The 20,992-nt window shown below is 44.1% G+C and overlaps 1 protein-coding gene across 3 annotated transcripts in view; it reads left to right on the forward strand.

The window, feature by feature from the left end:
- The window catches only part of SRGAP3 (SLIT-ROBO Rho GTPase activating protein 3), a 444,353-nt gene that overhangs the window by 408,384 nt on the left and 14,977 nt on the right, over nt 1-20,992 (forward strand). For all 3 annotated transcript variants that reach the window (XM_085624484.1, XM_085624482.1, XM_085624483.1), the window contains exons 19-20: nt 11,898-12,078; nt 14,383-14,532. In XM_085624484.1, coding sequence (XP_085480610.1) covers nt 11,898-12,078; nt 14,383-14,532 — 331 coding nt within the window. The remainder of the gene's footprint in view (nt 1-11,897; nt 12,079-14,382; nt 14,533-20,992) is intronic.

A 20,992-nucleotide genomic window follows, 5' to 3' on the forward strand; every position in this document is an offset into this window, starting at 1 on the left:
TGAAGGTCAGACGGGTCCCACCTCAGAACTACTTGTAACCAATATGACTTGGGAGATTGTTTAATAAGTTGTGCCATTTTATTTTTAAAATGTTTCCAGGGAAAGGGTTAGACTTTTCCAGTCTCGTGTCAATAGCGGGGCCAATATTCATGCTTCACCTTTTAATTCTGGAGTGACAGCGCAGCTGTAGCTGCTTTTCTGCATATTCCCTTTAGGGGGAGCTTCTTGTAAATGTATAATTTTGTGCATGTTTGTTAGTTGTGTGTTCATTATAGGACTTTCCCTTCTTAGGTCGAGCCTCGGGCCAGTTAATGCACATAGCCAATAGGTTTCGCTTTTGGGACCTTATAAGTATTTAGTTATGCAGCACAATATCCTTATAAGTGTTTAGCCATGCAACAGTTGATGTTGTTGCACCAAGTATATTGTGCTGCATAACTAAATACTTATAAGGTCCCAAAAGCGAGACCTATTGGCTATGCCCATGCTTGTTTTTTGTTGCCAGAGGTATAGCTATGTATATTCCGTCCACTCACGCCTACCCGACATGGGTCAACAACACATAGGTGTGCAGCGTAGCGCCGCCATACGCGACTCTCAATCCGGTGGACAGTATCTGGAGCCATGATGTGAATTCTGAACAGAAGAGCAGGACCATCACAATGCCAGGGACAAAGCCAATGACTCGCGCCAAGGCTTGCTGGGCATCTGCCAGCCCGTTGGCATTATCTGTAATGCACTTGATGACAAAGAGTGCACTATCATCATTTAAGTAATTTCATGCCTCAGCGGCTGCATTACCAGTTCTGATTAGCATTCACAGGTGATTAACTGGGCCGCCCCTGCAGAAGAGAATTGATTTTGGGATATTCCTCTGCACAGCAGTTTCCTGCCATGCTGGCACAGCTGGGTCACCTCTGGCACTGAACCCCCGAAAATAGGGAGGGATTCAGGAGCTGCTCCTTAGTTTCTTCAAGATGCACTGGCTTTAGTTCTGGTATAGGGGGAAGCTTGAGAATATTGTCCATTTATAGATAATAAATGAAGCATTGTTTTCTGCCTTAAATATGACACAAAGAAGCTAGACCAAAAATCTAAATTTAATTATTTTGAAATGTGCCAAAATGAAAGCAAAGTAAGTGCAAGCTTTTGATGGAGCCACTGAATAGATACATCACAAAGAAGCAGCACAAGCTTCCCTCACACAGATATAAGATACAAGCTTCCCTCGCACAGATATAATATACAGCACAGCGGAGCCATACAGGCTTGCCTCCCATGGACAAGTCCTGCACAGAAGAGAGGGCCTCCCTCTCTCTGTCTCTCAGAACATGCACATCATAGAGGAGGAGGGCAAGCTTCTCATACATGAAGAACTGCGATAGTACTGACTAAAATAAATGTTAATGCACAGAGACCAGGTATGGTGCAGAAAGCTGTTCAAGCTTCCCTCACACACAAAATACTTGCAGCACAGAGATCAGTAAAAGCTTACCTCACACTCAGTGCAGGTACAGTGTGAAGAATATTGCAAGTTTTGCTCATAAAAAGAACAGGTACGGCACAGAGGGCAGTACAAGCTCCCGCCCCGACACAGAAATTGTACAACACAGAAATGAGCACAAGCATCTCCCACATTCTGATCACATACAGTATGACATTCTAATCATGTACACTATGCAGTACAAGCTTCCCTCATACACAGAACTGATACAGCACAGAAAGCAGAATATGCATACTCTTCACCTGTTCACATTATGTCAGGTGCAGAATGCCGGACAAGCTTCCCTCACGCACGCAATTGATACAACATAAAAAGCAGCACAAGCACACTCTTCACGTTATGTCAGGTGCAGAATGAGTACCAGCTTCCCTCACACAAATAACAGATACAGCACTGCAGAGCCATACAGGCTTCCCTCCCCTGGACAAGTCCTGCTCAGAAGAGAGAGCTTCCCTCTCTCTCAGAACATGCACATCATAGAGAAGGAGTGCAAGCTTCTCTTGCATGAAGAACTGCGATAGTACTGAATTCACTCAATGCTAACATTTCACTGAGACCAGGTATGGCACAGAGAGCAGTTCGAGCTTCCCTCACACAGAAAATATTTTCAGCAGAGAGCAGTAAAAGCTTACCTCACACTCAGTGCAGGCACAGTGTGAAGAATATTGCTCATACACAGAACTGATACAGCACAGAAAGCAGCACAAGCTTACTCTTCACCTATATCAAGTGCAGAATGCAGTACAAGTGTCCTTCACATGCACAACTGACACACCACAAAAAGCAGCGCACACATACTATTCATGTTATGTCAGTTGCAGAATTCAGTACAAGCGTCCTTCACACGCACACAACTAACACAACTCAGAAAGCAGGACAAGCTTACTTTTCACATGATGTCAGGTGCAGAATGCAGTACAAGCGTTCCCTCACACACACACACACAACTGACACAACACAGAAAGCAGCACAAGCATACGCCACGTTATGTCAGGTGCAGAATGAAGTACAAGCTTCCCTCACACACAACTGATACAGCACAGAAAGCAGGACAAACTTACTCTTCACATTATGTCAGGTGCAGAATGCAGTACAAGCTTCCCTCACACAACACAACTGATACAACACAGAAAGCAGCACAAGCTTACTCTTCACATTATGATGCAGTACAAGCTTCCCTCACACAACACAACTGATACAACACAAAAAGGAGCACAAGCATACTCTTCACGTTACGTAAGGTGCAGAATGCAGTACCAGCTTCCCTCATGCCCTCAACAGTGACAGCATAGAGATCAGTGCAAACTTTATTCACACTCAAGCTTCACTTGCTTACCAGGAAAGCAGAGAAGAGGGTAGTGAAAGCTTTCCCCACGCTTATTTTACATTGGTAGGCTGACAAACTTGTGAAAGTCCTGGAAATTCAAATAGTCCTTGGCCATTCCTCTCTCGACAGGGCAGTTATGCATCCTTCTTCACATAATAGACCTAATGTGTTTCTGGAAGCTCCATCCTCAGCTTATTAAACCTCCCATAGGGAGCTGGTGGTATTAATGGTACTTGGTAGATTTACTCTTTCTGGAATATATGGAGGATGGGTCCCAACGCCCCTCAGTGTTACTCAGTTCTCCTGTTTGAAACCAAAAGTGCACTTTCATTGAGCAGAGGTGCTAGAATGTGGGTAAAAGCTTGTGGGGGACATTGAGAAAACCAGGAAGAACAGCTACCCAGAAGCTAGAGAGTAGAATATGAAAGGATAAATACCCCAGAGTAAGATCATTATTTCCTCATCTACAGTTCCAAACCCCTTGATTCTACCTGAAAATTAGGAGAGTGAAATCCACTGGGAAAACGTCAGAGTCTATCTGAAGTCTTTCAACATAATGACAAATCAGAAGAAGTTTGGCAGGATGGTGGAGACAGTGTGTCTCTATTGTGGCATCTCTGGAGTCAGTGGCACACGCAAAGACACTGAAGCAGGAAACTTTGGTTTTTGTGGTAGCATTGGGAATGCTTTCAGAAGAAAGTAGTAAGCTCCCCTAGTGGGGCAGGACTTCCGGTGCTATCATAAGTTGTCAATATTGTTGAGGCTATCAATTTTGGGATATCAGAAGCAACCTTTCTGAAGTGAAACTGTCATCTTAGAAAGAGGAGTCTTTTCTATCCAACATGGAGACGTCTTCCTTCCGTAATCTACAACCATATTAAGTTGTAGATTACTACACACATGTGTGCTCTTGGCAGAAGGAGTGTTTCTGGAAGCCATCCCTTGGTGTATGTCGTAGAGTTAAGAGCGGAGATAGTTTGACTCACCACCCAAAGAGCAGTGGTGCTCATAGATGTGTTAATTCAACAATGTCCTGGATACTGTGGTTAAGGAGGTGTAGATGAACAGGAACACTGCATCTCTCAAGTGGGGGCAGTCATCCTTTCTCCTGAGTGCCCCCAGTGGAGACCGCTATTTCACAGTGTGTTCACTTTCTCCTAAAAAAAGTCGCCAGCAAAAAACACTGGCAAGAGATAGATGGCTTACAGTGGGGGGCCGTAAGTTACTCTGTTTGTACACAAAGTACGAGGAGGTAGGAGAGACCTCTGCAGGTGGAGGATGACAACATTTCTCCGCTTTCAGTATGGAGTTTGAACAGTTAACCATCCATACATTGACTCTTAGGGGCCGATTCCGATGCTGTTAGGAAGGTCCCCATAGGGCATTTGCTCCGTCCGAATCAGATCGGGAATGTGTCTTTCCGACCGAATCAGAAAGTTTTCCGACCGACCGAATATGATGCGAGTTAGGCGTTAGGAATATCCCAATCTGAACCCGATGGCATTCGGAATGACCAAGCTGTACGGAGTAGACTCGTACGTCTCTATGGGCCGCATTTCCGAACGACCGATAATGATGCAGGATTCGGGCAGCCTTTCCGAATCGTGCCGTCGGACTCAAATCTGCAGTCGGAATCAGACTTTGGGTGCCCGTAGCGTGCCCCCCGCACCCTGAGCCTTCCCAATCGGGCCTGTAGCCGTTCCCATGGGTCCCCCCTTACCAGCCTTGCACAGTGTGGCAGGCATCAGCGGGTGCCCGCCACAGGGTGCCCAATTTTCCCCACCCACCCCTTTCTTCAATGGAAGCCTATGCATTCGATTGGAACATATGCTCCTATTGAAGTCAATGGGAGTCTGACCAAATCATATCTAGAAGCATCCAGATACATCATACTCGGTCGGTCGGACTCTCCCGATCCGAGTCGGTCAGAAACCATTCCCAAACCAATTAGGTCGGAAAGTTTTCCAAACCGCTTCGGAATCGGGCCCTTAGTTGTGAACAGCTCTTTGATTGTTGATAAGTGTTCATTTTTATGTGCAGTTAATGGCAGACTTCTGAAAAGCACTAGAGATGGCAGGGAAACTACCATTTATTTAATGATTCTGTTCTAATGTAACATAATGTGTATTTGTAAAGCACCTATTTACCCCTTGCATATATTGCAATATATGGATATATTACACACATTTACCCCTTATGGCATCTTGACTCTGAATAATAGGTATTATTGTTACCCAACTCAGTGGCACTGGTATTATCAACCTCGTAAGATTGGAAGGCTGAGTAGACTCACTGGGATTTGATGCTGTGAGGACCAGCATAGATTCCTGGAGGGGATGCATTAGTCTACTGAGCCTCCAGACCCTCCCTCTGACTCCTTTGAGGATGCATAGAAGGCAGTGGCCCTTGGTCACTGCTCAGGCAGTCATTTTATCCCTTGCTATGGCAGAGGTGCAGTCTGCCAAATTTAGAAATGTCCACTGGTTGAGCGAACATTTCTAGCATCGGCCGGAACCGTCTTCATGGTGCTTCCTGTCAATGCATTGTAATTTTGCTGTGCGGCTCTGACGGAGCCATACAGCAAACTTACAATTTTTTTTTTAACTTCAAAAAGAAAATCCCTAAAGTTGCATTCTCTTTTTGAAAATAAGAAAAAAAGCCCCCTCTCGCCATTAAAGTTTCCTCCCTTGACGAGGAGGGCATTGTGCACTTTATAATGCCCCTTACCGCCAGGTTTTTCCCCGCTGTGGCAGGCATTGAAAAACAGCTATATGTCTAGTTTAGGTGGGCGGGTATATAGCCAAACCCCTCACAGTCCAACGGAGTAGTCCCTGCCGTTCTCAAACTATTAACTACCCGCATTTAAATCGGGTGGACACACCAAAGTCTTGGTGGGGGGAGGGCGCAGAAGGGGGGTACTCCGTCGCCATTGCACTGCCTTTCGTTTTTAACTTAATGGATGAAATGCATACACTATCCATCTCTTTATACACAAACAGAGAATTTCGGGTGAGACACCAGCCTTCGAACACTGTCTCACCGTGTTGATAATTTCTGATGGATTTCCTTGCTACGTTTTCTCTGTTGTTTCATCCGGCATATGCACTGTGGTGGACTTTTTTTTATCATGCATTAAATAAATAAAGAGTTGGGGCCCGATTCACAGAACTAACTTAAGACAAAATCCTAAACTTACTACCATTTTGGTATTCACAGAAGGCACTTACTCATTTTAGTATTCACAGAAGGCACTTACTCATTTCGGTATTCACAGAAGTTAGGAGTCCTAACTTTAGGACTCCTAAATGCCTTCTGTGAATACCGAAAGTCTTAAAGTTAGGATTTTTCTAAGTTTAGGAGTAGTAAAGTTAGGACTCCTAACTTTAGGACTCATAAATGCCTTCTGTGAATACCGAAAGTCTCAAAGTTTGGATTTTTCTCAGTTTGGGAGTAGTAAAGTTAGGAGTCCTAACTTTAGTTCTCCTAAACTGAGAAAAATGCTAACTTTAAGACTTTTGGTATTCAGAGAAGGCATTTAGGAGTCCTAAAGTTAGGACTCCTAACTTCTGTGAATACCGATATGAGAAATTCCCTTCTGTGAATACCAAAATGAGTAAGTGCCTTCTGTGAATACCAAAATGGTAGTAAGTTTAGGATTTTGTCTTAAGTTAGTTCTGTGAATCGGGCCCTTAGCATTTACCCCATGGAGTCTCATCATTATATTTCATGACAATGAAAAGCAGCCAGTAGTAGACCCCTTTGTACGTCTAGATATTGAAAGGGTGAAGTGTCCAATAGCAAGAGTGCTCTGCTGGGATCTGCTCTCTTGTGAGTTATTGTAGGATATATGAGATGAAGAAACAGTTAGCATTGACCTCATGGGCCCTCATCAATGTATTGCAAGGCAACAAAAGAGGACCTCACTCAGTATATGCCTTTGTAAGTCTAGGTATTGGAAGGGGGAGCGTGTATGTGGGCAAGAGTGATCTGCTGGGAAACCTTGCGTCTTATTGCAAGATATATTTGCTAAATAAATAGTTTGCATTGGCCTCATGGAGAGCCATTGGTGTATGGCTTGATAAAAACACCGCAGTGGCAAATACAACCAGACCATTTCGAGGTTCTTGTGTGCTAGATGTATTTTTGTGTGCACGATTGATGATGTAGTGTGTGACCAACCCTGGCATCCAAAGAACCACGGGGCATATCAACAAGGACTTTATCTCTGCTTTTTTGGCTTTAAAAGCCAAAAAAGCAGAGATAAAACTGGCGCCCTATCAGCAACAGGGTGCTAACACGCTAATTCGCATGTTAGCACCCTTTTACTCTACGCTTCCCCTTGCATCTCTAATGAGATGCAAAGGGGGCGTTCCAGAGTAAAATAATAGGAGAAATGTCGCTAAGCGACACTTCTCCTATTATCAAGGATATCGCTAACCCTGTTAGAGATTAAAAAAAAAAGCAGCGCTAACCGCGGTTAACGCTGCTATTTTACGTCTGGTATTTTTCTGACTTAGCCATGATATCCTATGTAAGGTGGAATACATGGCTAAATATGTCTATCCCTATCAGCAAGCTATCGCCAAACCTTGTGGGATTATCGCTGTATTTCCAGCGATAATCTCACAATTGCCAGCTTGCGCTCTGAATTTTATCGCTTTGGAGATAAGCGTTGCTGATAGCACGCTATCTCCGCGATAAAATTCAGAGTTGGCCGGCGATAATTATCCTCACGCTAAGAGTGCTGAGCGATAATTATTGCCGGCCCATGCTGATATGCCCCCATGTGTGTCTATTGGTTGATGACAGTGAGGGGCTTGTGTGTCATCAACTGGTATTTTCTTACTGTGTTCTTCTAGCAGGGATGTGTTATGTATGAAACATGAATGCTTTTGCAGCTGTGGATGAGTGATAGTTCTGTGTGTAATACACAGGCATGTTTCCCACTGAGAGAGAATGATTTTGAAGTGTCAGTGAGTGATCGGCATGTGGGTATTGCATTGTGTAGATAAATAAAAGAAGTGGCGAGCAGTTTCAGCTTGGCTTCTGGAAAGGAGTATTGATTAGCCCCGCTGTACTCTGTTATCCTTTGGGAATGTGCAAAATATGACGAGTCATCAATAATTTAGAGAGAAGGAAGTCTGAGAGGGAGGGCTGCATTACCTGGCACCAGACCTCTGCTCATCCGAGCACAGCTCAAGGTCATGACCACGTGCGCCCCAGGAGACTGCTGCTTGCAGAATGTGTAACTGCAGAAGTGAAAAGATTCATGTGAGCCAGGGTGTGGGTGGGGGCCAAGGGGCATGTGTGTGCATGTGCCTCACTTTCTGATGTTTTGGAAATGGTGGTATTTCCAAGTTTAGGTCTGATCACAAGTTATGTGGCATAGGGTGGGAGTACTTACCTCACCCACTAAATAGCATTACCTAGAGGGGAGGTTTACTGCTTATGTGCAAGGGCACCACGCAGAGCAACCTTATGCGGAGTTATGTGTGTGCTCTTGTGTGGTAATATTGTGTATGGTTTAAGGACACTTTTCCAAAATCTAGATTGAACTGCATGGAGTTAGAAAGTGCATCATCTGGATACCCCCAAATCATAAAGTAAGGCTAATCGAGACGCGGCCTTGCTAGCCAAAAGATATCTATAACACATACATAATATTACACATAAATACACAAACATAACTTTAACCAAAAAGTGTACCATGCTTAAGACATAGTCAAATATATGTGCCCTGGACATTTCTAAGCAGCCCGAGGTTCTTAAAGCAAACAGGGCTGCTTTGAAAAAGAAAAAAAGATTTCCATTTTGGAAAACTGCAATGAGAGCGAGCAGTAGCCAACTGGACCACTCGAGCAGTGGCCAACTGGACCACTCGAGCAGTGGCCACCTGGATCACTCGGTAGTTCCCCTGAAGCCACCACTTTAATTCCCAAAGGGGCAGGATCCGAAGGGGACCCCTTCCTTTCTGCAAATCAATTACCACCGCAACTTGGGAGCCAATAGCTGGTTAGTGGATTGTGGGCAGATTTATGGCCCCAAACCATTGATACATCGGGCTCCAAATCACTATTTGGAAAGGATGCCCAAAACACGCCCAAAATATATCTCTAGACCCATTTAGCAATCAGAAAAACATTTTGGTATCGCTAAATGTTTTTAGTACTTTGAAGAAAGCTACGGGAGTAATGCAGACCCTTGCAGCTCCTGTGGCTCAGAGGTCCGCCAACCCTCCAGGGACCCTTTTATTCCATGGCCACTAAATATTTGTGAGGTATGGGAGACTTGGGGCCCCCTCATAACATTCTGCGGGGGGAGGGGGGCATCATTTTTTATTAAGCCACTGGAGAAAGCGTTTCACTGGTCACAAACCTCTGATTTAGTGACTTGGAGGGTTTGTGACTGGTAAAAAGTATGGCCAGGCGAAATGTTAGTTACACAGGTGTTAACTTGTATAATTTTAGTAATTGTTCATTACACTTGTTACACAAATACAGAAATTATTCTATTATGCCACCTTGCATAAATTTACACAGTTTGCGGCCAAAATGTAGCTCAAGTGCACAGGAACAATGCAGATGAGCAGAATGCAAGCAGCTTCTGTTTGCGGCGCTAGGGCGCTTTGGGCCATATTTAACCGTAAAATGCTTCCTTGCATCTAAAACGGATGTGAGGATGAATTTATTACTAAAATATAGTGGCAAATGCCAGTTTTACTTTTTGTGAACTTATGCCTAACTTTGCATAGTTGTTCAGAAATTTTGCATAATGTGAATTTCACAAACACATAGCAAAAAGCTTTGTATGTCAGGCCCTAAATTCCGTCAGATACTTCCCCTTCCTTGGCTTTGACTATATTCTGTTATCACCATCTCCAAATTTCCCCTCACATTAGTGAATCTCGCTAGAATCTACTGCTCCACCAGAAACATGCATCTTCACATTTTTTCCACTTTGCCCTGATATCATGGCCATTGTGCTTGTGTGTGGGTTTCTCTTTCATAAAATGTATGTATAATACTGATATCTCCATTAATACTTGCTTATAAAATATAGGAAAAAGCCCCAAACCTACTGGCATAAGGGGCAAAACAGGTGTATGCTGTTCTTGTGTAACTAGGACCAATTGATGCCTATAACATTGAACAATCAAATAAACAACTTTTATCACAGCAACAGGATTTCACAGCAAGAAACGTAGGAGTAGAAGACATATAGATGCAAAATCACCCATGGTACAGCATCAGCAGGAGTGAGAAAAGACTTGAAGCAGCAAAAATATAATTTAGGTGCAAGAACACATTTAGATTTAAAGGCACTTGTTGCAAAATCAGATTTAGTTGCAAAATTACCCTTGTAGCAGCAGCACGAGTCATTTTCAGGTGCACAATTGGGAAGCAAAATCCTCATTGGTGGTATCCATTTACAGGCAGAATCAGTCTGTACAGAGAGATAGTGTGGTCGCAAGATGTCACGCATCAGTATGACGTCACAGGTCTAAAATAACCCCTGGTGTAACGTACCATGACTATGGAGAACTGTTAGAAGCACAAAGCACATTGATGTGCAATATGAATTTTAGCAGCAAAATCGCCTTTAGGTGAAAAATCACCCATGATAAGTACATACCAGAATCCATACCAGAAACAAGGCCAGAAACTAAAAACATACACAACAGCAAACTATAGTACAAATCCACGAATATTGGGAAACAAGCACTGTCATGGCACAAGTGAGACGCCACAGCTTTCCCCATACCAGCTTCTTCTTTTGTCTTTAATGGAGGCAAAGATTAAAGGCCAACATTCTCTGCTTTAAGATGACAATTCTGTTCTATTCTGTCGCTTGTGGCTGGCATAATTGATCAAATTGAATATGTTTTCCTACCCGTCCAGGCTCTCTTTTTCCCGTATTGAAGTTTCTTAGTCCCTCTTGCTCTGTCTTTCTCTGTCTCTCCTTTTCTCTCACTCTTTTTCTCCCTGTCTTGCTTTCTTTCTCTTGTTTACTCTCATATTCTGTATCTCTTTCTCTGACTACGATTATGATAAAGTTAGGATGTCAAAAGCATTGATTCCCAAATGTTTTTATACACCCAAGTAAATGTAGATGTGCAACAAAAGGTCTTCCTGTTTCACAGAATCACGATAAGTGTCATTTTGCAATGCTCAAATCATAAAATTCATTACCACTGCTCACTGCAATATTTTGACAGCCTGCCATTTGCAACCACTGTGCTGCATTGACATATTGACGTTGACATGACGTATTCCTGGCAGATTGATCTAGGGTAGGCATCAATGCACTGCACTCCCATGTCTGTCTTTGAGAATAGAATCTGCTCAATTTCTTGCACGCCTTCAGAAACATGTGCATTGCTCATCATCGGCCTCTTCCCAAGCTTCCATTCTATGACCCCATCTTTTCTCCCCATGCATTATCTCTCCTGGTGATGCCATCGTCTTGTTTGGTTTTTGCATGCCACCTCTTTGCTGATGGCACCCAGATCATGTTTATCATCCTGTTGTAAACTGCACCAGTCCTGCTGCAGACTGACTACCTCTCAGCCATCTGGTACTGGATTCCATGAATAGGCAGGGGTTCACCCAGACTAGAATGACATACTCTTTTTTTCTTTTTAATGCACCCCTGACCATTCCATCTCCTACGTCCTCCTGTACAGTCTCCTTTCTCCGCTACCTCTCTCTCTCCAACCATTTGGTTAGTTGGGCAACAAAATGGGAAGCACCTTCATCTCCTCAAATACCACCAACACTTAATATCACCTGTACAACAACTGCAAAAGTGTTCCCACCATCCCTTCTACTTTTCCACACACCAATATGGGACACTACTGCTCAGTAAGCTGGCTTCTGTAACAGCCTCCCGCTGAAACTCTTGCACGGCATCTTTCCAAGTATTGAAGAAGTTTAACCTTCCTAGGCCCACCTGCCTCCGTCATTCAAAACAGGGTGCTGGTAGCCTGGCTCATGTTGTACAGTGTGTCTTTTGTGGCTTGTTGTGTTTGTTTTATAGAAAGTCTCTCTTTTTTTTGTCTTATTCCAGAGGTGGAGCAGATTGAGGCCATCGCCAAGTTTGACTACATTGGACGCACTCCGCGTGAGCTCTCTTTTAAGAAAGGGGCCTCGCTCCTCCTGTACCACCGGGCCTCCGACGACTGGTGGGAGGGGCGCCACAATGGCGTGGACGGCCTCATACCACATCAGTACATAGTGGTGCAAGACATGTGAGTGGAAACCACTGACACTCTATGCTGGTGTGGAAGTGTTTATCATAGATAGCTGAACAATGCATAAGCCTTATCCCCTATCACTTAGAGGTTCTTAAAAGATGGCCATATAATTGGGCTCCAGTGCCTTGTGAACCTTGATATCCAGTTGGAATATTAATTTGTCATTGAAAATGTCCATCAACTGTATGCCTCTTATTCCTTATATTGGGGAGAAATAGATGACAGAGCGTCACACGTGGAAGGGAGGAACAGGTCACCTTTACCCCCTTCGCAACTGAATGAGTTCACCAGCCTTACTGTTGCAGCTGGTTTAGCAGGGCTTGTTTTTGTAAATGAGCCCTGCATGGATTTTATGTATGCTACACAGGCCCACTAGCGGATTCACTGCCACTCTGTCTCAACAGGATGAGATGGTTGAAGGCACCATGTATATTTTGATATTCATCTCAATCCAGAGCCAAGTTATGTGGGTGATTCTTGTATTTACAACGAGCAAGGGAGAAACTTGCAGCAGAAGAGAATGTTGTCTTCAGCAATTTTACTGAAAACACCCCTTAGCGCCTCTGGCCTGTAGGAGATGAACCCATCACTGATGAAACAGCAAATCCATCTCTTACCTTAGAAGACAACCCTTTAGGAGAAGATCAATTCTAGGTGAAAGTACCCAGATACATTATCATCTGTAGGATGATAGCATGTCACTGCCACCCCTGAAGAACTAGACACATCAATCGTATCATGTCATATCGTGTGAAACACGATAGCACGGGCAGGATGTAGAGGTGTTGGGAAGACACAAAGGCTCGAATAATAAACACACTGATATGTCCTGGGCACTAGGAAGATACTTCTTCAAAGGTATTAATTCCAAGCAGCATAGTAGTTTCTGAGATTTATGACCTGTCTACCTTCAAAAGAACTGTCCTAGTTTTAAACAATGAGTGCAGTCAAAGTTGTCAAATATTTAATTCCTCCTAAGACGTTTTCATTTACACTCTTTAATTTGTCTACAAATGCAGCCTTTATGTTAAGCAATAACAAATAAAATGTACCATCTAGGCATCCTGATTGTTTTATGGATATAGCCGAATAATTGTGGTATATGTAGTTCTGTATTACCAGGGCAAGGTGGAATTAATCTGATGCCCATTAACCAATTACGCAGTACATTTGAAGGATTCTTCAGCACGTTTGAAAAAAGGACATATACATGTTTCAGCTCTTATAATTGAGTTGTGGGAGCCTTAATCAGCATGGAGGGTAGCCATTTAGAAAATGAAGCAGTTTTGTACTTTAGCATTAAACAATTTGTGGAATTACTTATGATTCCTCTATGACAAAATAAGCTCACCTCCTTGTAGGTTTCTCCAACTACGGGCTTTCATTTGGTGTAAAGCTGGCTTGTTAAATCAGAAAAGCAGTCAGTTATTTTGGAAATTGATGTGCAATGGAACAAGAATAATCTGTCATTTAAATGGTGTGCAGTATCCACCCTATCTAGAAAAAAAGCAGCCAAAGAAACAATAAGTCAATGTGTCATAAGCAGGATATTACATGGATCTAAGTAAATATTCACCAGAGGGTTATCTAAAGTATCACCTATAGAAAGGAAGCCTCTTCAGGATGAATAAGCTATCATCATGATTTCACCTGTAGGAGATGCAACCCCTTACCACCCCTCCTTTCATTAGTGGAATGAGGGCCTTGGGGCTGGACATAGTCTCACATATATCAGACCAAGGGGGTTTGCAAAATGTGCCAGCTAATAAGAATAGACTTTCCATTGGTGATGACAGTTCACCATGTCTTATGTGTGCTATCCCCCGTACAAATCAGCACATTCTAGTGTCTCTACCTAAATTGTATCCGTCCAGGATCTGAATCACAACCCCGACAAATCGGCAAAGACGTGTGCACCTTTATTGAAAATCTACGCAAATGTACATGAGTAGCACACCATGAGGATACACTTAGGGAATGGTTTGAGATGGGTATGCCCATCCGAACTTTGTGGAAGCAGCTTAGATTTCACACATATGCTTCTGCTCATGCAATGACACACATCTGTCTAGACCCTAATGTGTACATTTTTTGAGATTATGGCACCATTTTATCTGCGTTCATTAAATTTGGAATTGACTGCCACTTTATGATATGAGATTCAGTCACTGGTTTTCATTTGTTGTTTGTGGACATTGGGCATCTGTTAGTGACCACTGGCTGGAAGAAGAGGGTTTGGAACAGTAGAGGGTCAGGAAGACAGACAAGTAGCTAAACGTCCTCCTTTCTTTCTTGCAGGGATGATGCCTTCTCTGACAGCCTGAGCCAGAAAGCTGACAGCGAGGCCAGCAGTGGACCTCTGCTGGACGATAAAGCCTCTTCCAAGAATGACATCCAGTCTCCAATGGATCACATTCCAGACTATGGGTTTGGGGGAGTCATGGGCCGGTAAGACCTCGTGAAGTTTTCAATGCCACATCTGCTTCATTTTGCTTGTGTTTTTTCTATTACAAATAAACCATCTCTAAATACTGGAGTGTGTCTTCATCCCCTTAATGATGTCCATCTGCTACCCACTTCTTCCCTGTCTCTCAGTCCCTACCCAAGTAAAAGAATTTGAATTCTGGTTATTCACTGCCCTTATGCCAGAGCGGTAAAACACGTGATTTGTGTCCGGTGTTTGCGTAAGCACTGGTCCTCTGCCTCGCCAAGGTCTCCAGAAATAAAAGGGAGGCTATGGGAATAAAGTCATCCCCACCTCCTTTTGCCTCTTTTTGGTCTTTATATAATGATGAGACAAGGGAAATTGGCTGGCACTCTGGCACCACCATAACCTGCCTTCCCTGTTATCTGTGGGCCATGGCTGACAGATGACTTGTCCATGTGCTGGTAGCAGCTCTCAAGAGCCTTGGCCTCCAAAGGTTTGTTTAGACTCGCGAAAGAGAACAACTCTCTGCTCTGCAGCAGGTCCTACAGCACTTGTTCCCCACACCCTGAGAGTGCGAAGAGCGCAGCCATTGAAAGGACAGGAGGAGGAATGCAGGACGCTGTGACCAACAAAATGTGGGAAGCGGGATGCTGAGGGAGCTGCGGAAGGGTTATAAGATGCTAGTTACTTTCTTTAAATATTTTAAGGGAGGGTTAGAGAAAGTGGGGAAATTAGAAAGGATTCCAGGCAACTCAAACCTGGTTTGGATCCTGTGAAGGATCTAATAAGAATGGAACTTGCACGTTGACAAGTGTCCTCATTATGGTATCAGTGGGTTCGGACCTAATAAACCTGACTCCTGTTTCTAGAAATTGTCAATTTCGCCTAAGGTGAGCCACCGCTGCACCTACAAGGATTAATCAGTACCTCAAACAAGATCCAAGTCTGGTGAGCAGCTAAAAAGAGGAGAGGCAATATTATTGCAAGATTCCTGAGGACACAGCAGCACCTTTTGTTTCTGCCATCACCTTTCCAGAACTCTCAGGTGACTCTTACCTGGTTGCCGCAGGTATTGCTGCCTTTGGATAATGCTCATCCTTCTCTAAGCAGTCTGTCCTGGCAGCCACAGTGAACACCATGAATGAAAGAAGGAGATCTGCGCCTGTAATGGACCTATCGCAACTGTGTGCAAGCTCACCTGAGGGACACCAGCATGACCAGCAGCCAACTTAGGTCTGTTCTTAGAGCATAGGCCCAAACTGTGGATGTGTGCAGGATCTCCGCTGCTTCTCCTACCAGGCAGCCTGTCTCTCGAGTCTCAGTTCAAAGTGGGGTTGGGACCTAGAATTGCAAACTAAAGTTTGGACGGCAAGCTGACGTCAATGTGAATGGCTCTCAATGAGAATGGCTCTCATCATCTGCGATCTGCGATCCAGGCCTTCTCCTACAAGGTCTGCTAATCCTCGCTTCTGGTTTCCACTCCAAGGGATTCTCAGCTAAATATCTGCCCACTTCATGGTGATTCCTATCCTTCTCTGGATGACTTCACTTCCGCATCTATCTCCTTGTCCTCTATAGAGCGCAGACCTGAACTTTGTGAACATCACATGTTGTTCACTGTGCGCAAAACCTACTTGCCTCTAATATCTGCATCCCCTGCTGGCAAATTCATCTCCGACCACATCCTGTCCTCTTTTCCTTCCTTATCTTGGCCAGATTGCTGATTGGAGTTCAAGCACCTAAGCCTCTCCTCCTTCCACACCTAGACTTGATTGCTGACGGATACTCCTGCATCTCGGCCTCTCCACCTGCATCTGGGCCTTATTGCTGACTGCTCATCCTGTATCACTGGCTCTTCTCCTTACACACCTGGACATCATTGCTATCTGCTTGCCTGGCCTTGTGTGCGGTACTTAATTTGTAAAATAGTACCGGGTGCCTCAGAAGCCTACTCCAACACGGCCGAACGCCAGAGTTGCCATATACCAAGGCTTTGTAGTCTTGATTCCATCTCATGCCCTTTTATTTCACTCTTGCAGATTCTTTTTGATCCCTGCTTACTCCCTTTGTTGCTTATTCTTTTCTGTTTTTATAATTTTCCTTTTTTTGTGTTTTTCTCTCTTTTGCTATGGGTCAAAGTCAGTTCTATGATGGTATAACGCATGCCTGAACAACACATGCCTGTACCACGTGGTCTCAACCACGACCGCATCTTAGTCATGCATGCCTTTACCACTCAATTTCATTACAAAGACATGATGGGTAAATGGACATGTGTGCTAAAGATCACACCCCTGCCCTGTAAATTGTCCCTTTTCACCCTGCCCTGGGCCCTAAAAATGAACCCCACACCCCTAAAACAACCCTGACACCAGCCCCCCCCACCCTGAGCCCTAAAAACATTCCCCTACATCCCTAGAATACCCTGAGCGAGGCCCCCCTTCCCTGTGGCCAAGAAATGCCTCCAGCCCTTAAAACTGTCCCTTTTCCCAACCCCGCCATGAGCCCTAAAACTGCTCCCTTGCCTATAAACAACCTTAACTCCCTCCAAAGCCCTAAAAACTACCCCACCCCAAAAAACTACCCCACCCACGACCCGGCTCCAGCTCCACTTACCTTACTGTGTCTCCCGATCCTTTCTCTTCCTGTGTACGCCCATCTGCTCTACAACTAGACTGCACATTGCCTTAACCACACATATGCGTTGTTAAGGCTAATGTGTGGTTAAGGCTTGCATGGTCCGGCTTGTGGGGAAATGGCACGTAGCTGAGCCTGCATTGTTATGGCCCTTTCCCGCCAAAGTTTGATAAGGAAAAGTAGTACCGGTCCCCGAAAATGGGCGTCGTCAAGCCTCACCTGCAACCACCAGCTCAAATTAAGTACTACTTGAGTCACAACTTGGCTCCGCCTACCGAGCCCCTTGAGTTGTTTACTTTACCTGAATCCATAGTCCAGCATAATCCTTGCATGTGCTGTGACTGCACCTGTTTGCTTATTCTCGTTTGAACTTTGATTGCATCTTAATTATTCCTCTCTTTTCTCTTGACTCCTCTGGCTCCTGTTTAAAACAGTGCGTATGTAGGGCTGGTGATAGCCAAGACCTTTTGATTTAACCAAAATGATATACATAATATACTTATAGGGGTTTTCAGCCAGAAGTGTTCTTCTATTGGTCTGTTGTTGTGTCAGCCACATTTTCTTCCGCCCACTGCAGCTTCGAGCATTGGACAGGAGAACAGCCCATTGCAGTCACTAGAGAACTTCACTGTGAGTGACAACAGTCTGCTCATTCACAAGGAGCACAGCCTCTATCAGAGTAGTTCCATCAAGTGCTAGGGACCACTATACTAATGTGTTCTTTATAAAACCCCCAAATAGTTTTGCTTTTAGCCAAAAAGAAATTCTATAATGGCAAGGGCCCAGCTGCTCGCCTGACAGTAAAGTTTTTAAAAAGCATGACAAAACAAACAAGTATTGACAAATTCATAGATAGGCTGGCAGCCAAAACCAGAGCTATTGCCTTTGCCAATGCTTATTAATCCTGGGCACTGATTTATCATCATTAAATCGCACTGCCTCTCTTACTTTCTGACTTTTGAGTTAAAACTAAGTAGGTACCATTTTTCCCTTGCGTGGCCCTGCAGTGCCACCTGCTGATCAATTGCTAGGCAGCACTATTTCCAACTACCCATATCTCTACATCAGTCTTTGCAACTAAACTGATGCATCCGCCTTTTGGCCATAGATTTTGACAGTCTTCCCATTCGTTTCTTTTCTTTCATCACTGAACATTCTACTAAAGCCAATTTGTGCCCACAGTCTCCGCTCAGCTACATTCCCTCCATCCACTCTTTCAGACCACTGCGTTATCTGCTTATTTCAGGTTTCAATGCTAACAACTTCATTCACATCAACCCCATCGCATCCAACAAAGCCAATTCCTCACTGCATAACTTCCTTCTTTCATGGATGCCAAGTGCCCAGTCTAGTGAGTTATTCAACCTACTCCCTGAATACAAACGGGATGCCATCTTTACCTCTGAGCATTGGCCAAACCTACATTCAGATATCATCCTTAATATACTTGTTCTGCAAGATTACATTAGCTCCAGAGAAGACAGACAACACAGAACAGGAGGCGGCTTAAAGAAGAATTCAGCTACATGCAAGACCACTTCCTCTACCTCTTACAGCATGTTTGAATGCCTTTAGTTAACTCTCTCTTCTCTCCCACATGTTCCGTCTTCACATAATTTACCACCCACCCAAAAACCCTCTAAATTCATTAACCAACCTGTCAGCCTTAAGGTGGTCTTTCCCCAGAAATGTTTCCATCACCTCCACTTTTTTTTGCTGACCTCGTTCTGCTAGCCCTAGGACTCTGGGCACTTTACCACTGTTTACCAGTTCTAAAGTGCATGTGGTCACTCCTTAAAACATGGTAACATTGGATTATACCCAATTGATATATTTAATTTACTTCTAAGTCCCTAGTAAAGTGGCACTACCTTTGTTTAGGGCCTGTAAATCAAATTCTACTAGTGGACGTGCAGCACAGATTATGCCACCCACTCAAGTAGCACTTTAAACATGTCTTAACCTGCCATTGCTGCCTGTGTGTGCAGTTTTAAACTGCCTTTTCGACCTGGCAAAATAACCCTTTTGCCAGGCCCATCCCTTCCTTTTCCATACATATAAGTGACCCCTAAGAGAGGCCCTAGGTGGCCCAGAGAGCTGGGTGCTGTCGAATTAAAAGGTTGGACATGTACCTTTAAGTTTTACATGTCCTGGTAGCGAAACACTCCCAAATTAGGTTTTTACTACTATGACGCCTACCTCTCCCATAGGGTAGCATGGGAGTTACCCTATTACATCTAATAAGCTGTGATTTCCAAATAGGAACAGATCACCAGTTCATGTTTGGTGTCTTTGGAATTGTAATGAAAAATCCCAACTTATATTGAAGTCAGATTTTAAATTACAATTTTGAAAATACCACTTTTAGAAAATGTGGGCATCTCTGCTGGTAAGTCTGAAAGAAGTTTAATAAATCACAATTCTCTCCTACTTGAAACTCTCAAGTTTAGAACCTCTACCCCTTCCTCTGGCACAGCCTCAACAACCTGTAACTCTCTTCCTCCGACCCTCTGAACTTTAGTCCCATTCACCATCTTCTGAAGACAACTTACTACCCACCTTTTCAAATGATACTTAGATGGTGTTCTGCAACAAACTGTTGATTTCTTCCTCATCTTGGTCTCCCAGTGTTATGATGTTCTTCCACCCTCACGTCTCGATGTAATCCTGCAAATTGTGACTGTTTCATTGTAAAGTGCCCCAATACCATTGAGGTCCATGTGGGCCATATACATTCTTAAATAAATAAAACACATCTTTGTATGGTTGGTATTAATAATCAGGGTTCCAAGTGATACTAAGGGTAACTTGAGTTTTTCTCTGAATATTTAGGATATGAAATGGAACACAGTGGAGTGGAAAAAGGGGGTGGGGGGATCGCCAGAAGCCCCCACCCCCGCTTCCTGCAGCCATCGCGAGGCGTCAAACGCAGGGACCGCCACGGCTGACCAAAGGTCTAGCTATGCCACTGATGGAACCCCTCAGTGGAAAACAATCCGGCTATAAAAAGTTACCCATTTATAATTGTGGAAGCCAGGAGCATGAATGACAGACTAGAAGCCTGGTTGTTCATAGTTACGTCACAGCAGTGAAAAAAGAAAGACTCACTTTTCACTGCTGTGACTTCACACAGAGAAATGGCAGCGTTACCGGTTTCTCTTGCCCAGGTCTCCGCAGGCCCAAGAGAAAAGGTGAAAGGGGAGGTGTTAATCTGCTTCCTCTTCCCCTTACCATTAGACCAGAAAGAGGTGGTCTAATGGTAGATGGTGACCTGCTATCTCACCTGCCTTACCCTGCCTCCAGTGCTTAATTTGAGCCGGTGGGGCTCCCAGCACACATTTTTTCCTAATAAGACATTTCCCAAGAAAAAAGATGGAAAAGAAACAAAGGGGAAAGAAGGAGGAAAACAAAGACAGAAAAAACGCCACCAAGAGAGAAAGAAGGAACCTGCAAGAGTGAGATAACAGTAGAGGGGGTGTCTGGCCGTGGGTTAAGGGGGCCTGAAGTGGATTGACGTTTTCCGCAGCCTTAATGTTCGATGTACAAACATTTAGTAGCGCCAGCCTAGACTTCTGAGCATAGCTTTGGGCAGCGGCACTCATTCTTTTACAAATTAAGCATGCCTCCCTCCCTTAGGTCTCCGCCGACCCGGTAACGCTGTACTTATGCCACTCGCCTTTCCATATCCTCTCATCTGTACAGGCTTGCCAGAGACGACTGATCTTTCCAATGCTTGATGGCAGCTTCGATATAGTTGCTGCCAGCTTGTCGCCTTCTCTCTGCTCTCTTATCAGTGTCCCTCGCTGTGGGTATCAACGTTTCATTTAACAGAATTAGGGAAAG

Source organism: Triturus cristatus, chromosome 9 (genome assembly GCF_964204655.1).
Source record: "Triturus cristatus chromosome 9, aTriCri1.1, whole genome shotgun sequence".
NCBI lineage: Eukaryota > Metazoa > Chordata > Amphibia > Caudata > Salamandridae > Triturus > Triturus cristatus.